The following is a 6,498-nucleotide window of genomic DNA, read 5'->3' as shown; positions in this document are numbered from 1 at the left end:
CAATCAAGTCTCGCCTAACTAAAAAGAGACACGAGGCAAGTTTTGATCGGTGGACGTTTTTTGTTTAATAGATAATCCTTGAGCACATAATCATAAATGTACATACAGCCCCTGGTCAACATTTGACATACTGACAGTCACTAAAGTGGCAGTAAAATAAGTTAAAAGACTCTTTCGGGCCTGTGAAACCAGGTAAATAACAAACCAGCATCTTTCCTTCTATGTGCACACTTTTTTTGTTTTTATTCTGTGTTTCCGCGCACCTAACTTTGAATAATTTGTGACCTTGGCAAAGAAGAGGGGCTGCATTTTAGACGCTAACGGGACATTTTTGGAAATCTAAATCCAAGTGTTGACTTTACAGCAATGATGGTAATGGCCAAATGATTTCAATCTTTTGAAATGTATATTTCGACATAAGGCGTTGGCCACATGTACGAGTGCCAACGAGAAATCACACAAGCGTCTCTCTCCCTACTCATTAGCATCTGTACAAATGACTCAACATATGATTTTTTTTTTGTTGATGCATGTGAATCAAGAGCATAGGATAAAACACAAACTCGCGGCCTTCATGATGTCGCCGATTTGAGGTAAGCAATAAGGTCCTGGCGCTCGCCCTTTTTCTTGATGCCGGCGAAGATCATCTTGGTGCCTGGGATGTATTTCTTGGGGTTCTCCAGGTACACCATCAAGGTGTCCTCTCCCCACACGATTCCTGACACAAATTGAAATTGGGTATCATGTCAACAAGTTGGCCATTTTCAACACAAATAGCCAGCCTTTGAAGACAGCGACACACGGGAAGTGGTGTCACTTTTTACAGCTGTAAGAAGCCACATCCAATGCAACCAAAAGGTAAGGAAGATTGTGTAATTGATTTTAGTCTTAACTTTTTAATGGTTTCGTAATAGTTGACAGTAGACCTATGGCATTAAAAGTTGTCAATTCAGCACAGAAAGACCAACCTTTGCTCTTGTTGGCGTCTGTGTACGAGAACCCCGGCGCCTGACCCGTCTTGCGGCCAAAGAGACCCCACAGGTTGGGCCCAACCTTGTGCTTGCCGCCCTCCTCAACAGTGTGGCACTGCGCACACTTCTTCACAAACGTGTTCTTGCCTTTGGCCACGTCGCCCATAGTCACCTGGAATGAGACGGAACGGACAAGAGGACATTCACCACATTCTGCTGCATGAAGGCTATACGACAGAATAAGGCGCAAAGAAAGTGGTGCACACTGCCACTGAGCTCAGGCGTGTCAGAGGTTTTGAGATCCTTTCAGTATTGCACATTTGTCCAATATGACAGTCAGAGTGACACCCCAACCCCCAGGGTTTCCTAAGGAGGTAATACAAGCCAAAAGGATGCAAACCTTGATTGTCCTCAAGGTGGTAAACTGAGGATGAAGAGCAGGATGCTTGTCTCCACTCACCCAGGGCCAAGAAGCCAAGAAGCTCCTTCTCCTCCACCCTCAAACCACCAATAGCCTTTCACTACACCCCCAACCCTAAGCGGTCTTCTCCCCCCACAAACTGGGAGAAGTTATTGGAACAGACTGGTCGCTGTGGGCTGTTTCAGGCACCCTTTCCCCCTTGCCATCCGCCTCCAACCTCGCCCCCTTACTCCCACACCTCCCTCTTCGGCCCCCCCTTCCACGCCCCCTGCCACAGCCCCCCTGGGAAGCACCGAGAGTACTCTCCCCTTCCCCTCATCAACCTCCATCACCCCGCCCCCCCTACTGTAGCCTTCCCCAAAACCTGGCCCGCTGACGGCAGGACAACCGGTAGAGCATCCACCATCCACAACCCACCTCCTAGGCAGACACGGCGATACCCAACCCCCCGCCCCACCCTTTTCTACCCACCACCATTCCAGCCACACTCCTGGCCATTTCAATGCAGGCCAGCTCTCCTCCCTACCCCTCCCTACCCACCGTCCTCTCTGCCACGTGCCCTAACAAGCCACTGGCCAGCTCACTGTAGACCAGCTCTTCTCCCTACCCACCATCTTCTCTGCCACACGCCTTAACACGCCACTGGCCAGTTCACTGTCGACCAGCTCTCCTCCCAACCCCCCGCTACCCACCACCTTTCCTCCCACCCCCTCCCCGTCACCCCTTTTTCAAGCACTCACTTCCCCGACCCCTCCCACCACACCACGCTCAGAGCCACCAGCAATCTGACTGGACACGGACCGCAGCCCTGCCGGCACCAAACTGTCCACCTACCCATACCCGCGTCCCCTCTGTGCTGGTGGTTGGATCCTCAATGGTACACCACGTTTCCCTCCCCAAAGCTGAGACCCACTCATTCTCCGGAGCCAAGGTCCTCGACATCAACACCCGCATCCCCCAACTGACAGCTCACCGTCCACAGATCTCCACTGTCATCATACACATCGGGACCAATGACATCAAACTCCAGCGCTCAGAGACTCTCACACAACATTTTCGCACACTCATCTCCACTGTTTCTGCAACTGGTAAGGCCTTCATTATCTCCGGCCCCTTTCCATCTCCACGACTCACCGACACCCAGTTCAGTCGGATCCGGGATCTACACATCTGGCTCCAGTCCCATTGGATTGCCAACAAGATCCCCTATACCAATAACTTCACAACCTTCTGGAAACAGCACAATCTTTTTGCAAGGGACGGTTTACACCTCAACCAAGCGGGGGGCACGGCTGCTCTCCCTCTCCATGGAGCTCACTCTGGAAACCCTGGACTGGCTCCATGAGTCGTGACGCGAGGATAGTCCGATCCATTTTCTCCCTCACAACAACAGTTCACCTCCCCTCAGACTAACCAAGATCCCCCCCCCACTCCCCCACACACTAGTCCTCACACCTGATCCTTTTACTCCACCCCCCCCCACCTTCACCAAAGGAAAAAAACACCACTGTCACACACTACTTTCCCACTGCAAAAAATTCATGTCCACACCTCTTTTCGAGTATCCACCACCGGTTATCGATCTCAGGCACAATTAAGCAATCATAATAACCTCATAAATATTCCACTAAACCCTAGTCCAAAACTACATGCCTCTGGAGCTTGCTCCCAGCCCATCACGCAATCCTATTCCAGTCAAACAGATACCGGCACCCAATCTAGCACCCATAATAACGTACAAATGACAAAACGAAAAAATAAGAATCACATAAAACAAATTCAAACCATATCCCAATTAAGCAATATTAAAGGTTTTAAAATATGCCACCTTAATGCAAGAAGCATCACATCAAAGCTTGATGAAATAAAAATACTCACTGAACTAGGCAAACCACATCTCATCATTACAGAATTGTGGCTTTCTCCTATCACACCAGACTCGTTCATCTCAGACAATTATCAACTACACAGAAGACCGGCCAAATAAACCTGGCGGTGGTATTCTATTACTAGTAAATAAATCATATGCACACACAGTAACCCCAATCACAACAGAAACTGAAACAATGCAACTGGTCATCAGCTTTACCAACCAACATGCAATTACAGTTATTGCCAGTTACAGGCCGCCAAACACAAACCCTACAGATTATATTAAAAATCTATCCAATATTATAAAAAATATAAAAACAAAGGAATATATCATAATTGGCGACCTGAACTTAAACTACAAAGACAAATCATCCAAACCTCTAAAAAGCATGGCTGAAAAATAAGGACTCCACCAACTGATAAAAGAACCAACTAGAATATGTCACACTCGCAGCTCTATTCTCGATCTCATCTTCACCAATCAACCTGTAAAATATAGCACCTCAGGAGTCATCCACGTAGCCGTATCAGACCATTCTCACATATACACAGTTAGGAAAAACCCGAAACCTCGGAAAAATCATCAACAGTGCACTATTTCAAATATACCAAGATCTAAGCTACCACAGTATGAAACAGAAATAAAGAATGTTGATTGGAGCAATCAACTAGCACTCACCGACCCAGAACAAATCTTAGCAGATTTCCAGAATCGTATAGAAGCCATACGGAAAAAACACACTACTACAAGAAAACTCAGTCTACGACAGAATAAATTACCATGGATAAACTCAGATATTCTCAATCTAATCGCACAGAAAACCACTGCACTGAAATTGTATAGGTAAAAAAAAATATATTGAAAATAAAACAGCTCTCACACATCTTAGAAATAAATGCACCTTAGAGATAAATAAGGCTAAAACCACTTACTTCCAGAAGCAAATCACTCAGGCCGCCACGAACCCCAAAATCCTCTGGCAGACACTAAAGTCCATCACTGGGCAAACTCATGAAAATACAAACAACAACATACAAATATCTTTACAAAATACACTCACTACTGATCAGGAACAGATCGCAAATGCATTTAATAATTACTTCATCACCTCTACTAAAGAACTGACAAAACACTTTGATCCTACGTCTCCACCCACACCTATAACTCCCTCATCAGACAAGTTAACTTTTTCTGAGGGTGTTTTCACACCTGGACCCTTTTAAAAGAACCAAACTCAGACCTCTTTAAGTGGACCAAAAAGTGGCCCAAGAGGAAACGAACTCAGTACTTTTTGTGTTCACATTGTGAGTGTGTTTCAAAGAGGACCGAGTTCTCTTTCTGGTTCAATTCAGGCTTGAGGGGGTCTCAGTCCTCTTTCTGTTCACACTAGGTCCTCTAGAGCTCTCACACTCACACTGCACTGCATTCTGGGTAGTTTTTGATATCCCCTGACTCCCTACTTCTTCGCATTTTATCTCGAGTAGCTAAATACTTTAGTTTTTTCACTTTTATTCTGCATTGTATAGAAGTTCTAGCAAAACCGGCTGCTTTCATTCTCTCAGAAAATTCTTGAAATACTTTCGCATTACGGTGGGTCGTAGATAGTTGTGATTTAATGCTGTCGTCGTTCCAAATTTCCAAAAGACATTCTGTTTCGTCTTCTCCCCAAACTATGCCGCGTCCAGGTGCCGTGGCAGAACTTTGAACGGCACATGCTTCTCTACGTTTACTATTAGAACCACGGTCACGACCACGACTTGCTGCTGCCATACTTTGGATTCTCTGTTCTCTACAGTTTTGTTTGTTTTGTCACGTGACCAATCTACGGCAAGCCAAGGAGGTTACAATACAGTGCAAAAAGGCGAAGTGAACCCAGTGCGCTTTGTGTTCATAATGCACAGATTAAGTGAACCGTACCGTTGACTTTTTAGCGAACCGTATGAGGTGGTCTCAGTACGGTTCGTTTTAACGGGGTCCGAGTACGGTTGGCGCGTTCACATATGCGCAAAAAATGCTGAGTCATCGATCTGAGTTCGCTTCGAGGTCTGAAAGGGACCAAGTGTGAAAACACCCTAAGATCACGCTCTCAGAGTTATCCAGTACTCTCAGCTCACTCAATAACTCAAAGGACAACGACATATATGAACTAAACACAGACTTTTACAAAACCATTTAATCAATCTTTGCATAAGACATTCCATATTTTCGACTGCGTGGAAAAAAGCAAAAATTACCCCTATATTTAAATCAGACGACCAAACAACCCTAACCAACTACCGTCCCATATCAATCCTCCCATCTATATCAAAACTTTTAGAAAAAAATCCTGTCAAAACAACTTATAGAACATCTTGAAACAAACAACCTTCTCAACAACTCACAATTTGGCTTCCGATCAGCTCGTTCTACACTATCTGCAGAGCTACTACTCACAGAATATATACGCACTTCTCTTAATAAAGGCCACATCACAGGAGCAGTCTTTGTAGATTTCCGTAAAGCCTTTGACAGTTAATCACCAAATACTCCACTTGCTCAAAATCCGTTGTCACTCGCGCGAACTGGAAGCCGTGGCTGACAGGGGCTGTCCTCAGACTGCTGAGGGCCAGGGACAAGGCTTTCAGAGCGGGGGATGAGCCTGGTTTGAGGACAGCGAGGGCCGACCTGTCCCGAGGCATCAAAGAAGCGAAAAAGGCGTTTTCGTGCAAGGTCTCCACCCACTTCAAGGACAGCAAAGACGCACGTAGCCTTTGGCAGGGCATTCAGACCATCACGGACTACAAGCCCAGGCCGAGGAGCTGTGAGGGCGACGTCCGTCTGCTGAACATCTAAACCGCTTCTTTGCTCGCTTCGACGCCCAGAACAGCACTTGCCCGCTGAAGACCACTCCCCCCCACACGAGCAGCCCCTGCGCCTCTCTGCCGACGGAGTGAGGAGGGCGCTTGCCGCTATTGACACCCGTAAGGCGGCGGGCCCTGACAACATCCCGGGTCGAGCGGTGAAGGACTGCGCTGGGCAGCTGTCGGGTGTCTTCACGGACATCTTTAACGTTTCCCTGCAGCAGGCCATCGTCCCCTCGTGTTTCAAGGCTGCTACCATCGTTCCTGTGCCGAAGAAACCTGCACCGTCCTGCTTCAATGACTACCGGCCCGTGGCACTGACGCCCATCATCATGAAGTGCTTTGAGCGGCTTGTCATGGAGCACATCAAATCCATTCTCCCCCCCACCATTG

At 47.1% G+C, this 6,498-nt stretch overlaps 1 protein-coding gene across 2 annotated transcripts in view; it reads right to left on the bottom strand.

Moving 5' to 3' along the window:
- Positions 1-40: 40 nt before the first annotated feature.
- LOC125978141 (cytochrome c) overlaps positions 41-6,498 on the bottom strand; it is a 12,889-nt gene continuing 6,431 nt past the window's right edge. The window contains exons 1-3 of one of the 2 annotated variants that reach the window (XM_049735229.2): positions 4,198-6,093; positions 969-1,143; positions 41-718 (exon numbers count right to left, since the gene is read on the bottom strand). In XM_049735229.2, the coding sequence (XP_049591186.1) occupies positions 573-718; positions 969-1,137 (315 nt within the window). In that variant the 5' untranslated portion in view covers positions 1,138-1,143; positions 4,198-6,093 and the 3' untranslated portion in view covers positions 41-572. Of the gene's footprint in view, positions 719-968; positions 1,144-4,197; positions 6,094-6,498 lie in introns of those variants that run through there. The other variant, XM_049735228.2, reaches the window with a different exon arrangement.

This window comes from Syngnathus scovelli, chromosome 12 (assembly GCF_024217435.2).
Source record: "Syngnathus scovelli strain Florida chromosome 12, RoL_Ssco_1.2, whole genome shotgun sequence".
NCBI classification, from domain to species: Eukaryota; Metazoa; Chordata; class Actinopteri; order Syngnathiformes; family Syngnathidae; genus Syngnathus; species Syngnathus scovelli.
This window is presented reverse-complemented; position numbering and strand designations above follow the sequence as displayed.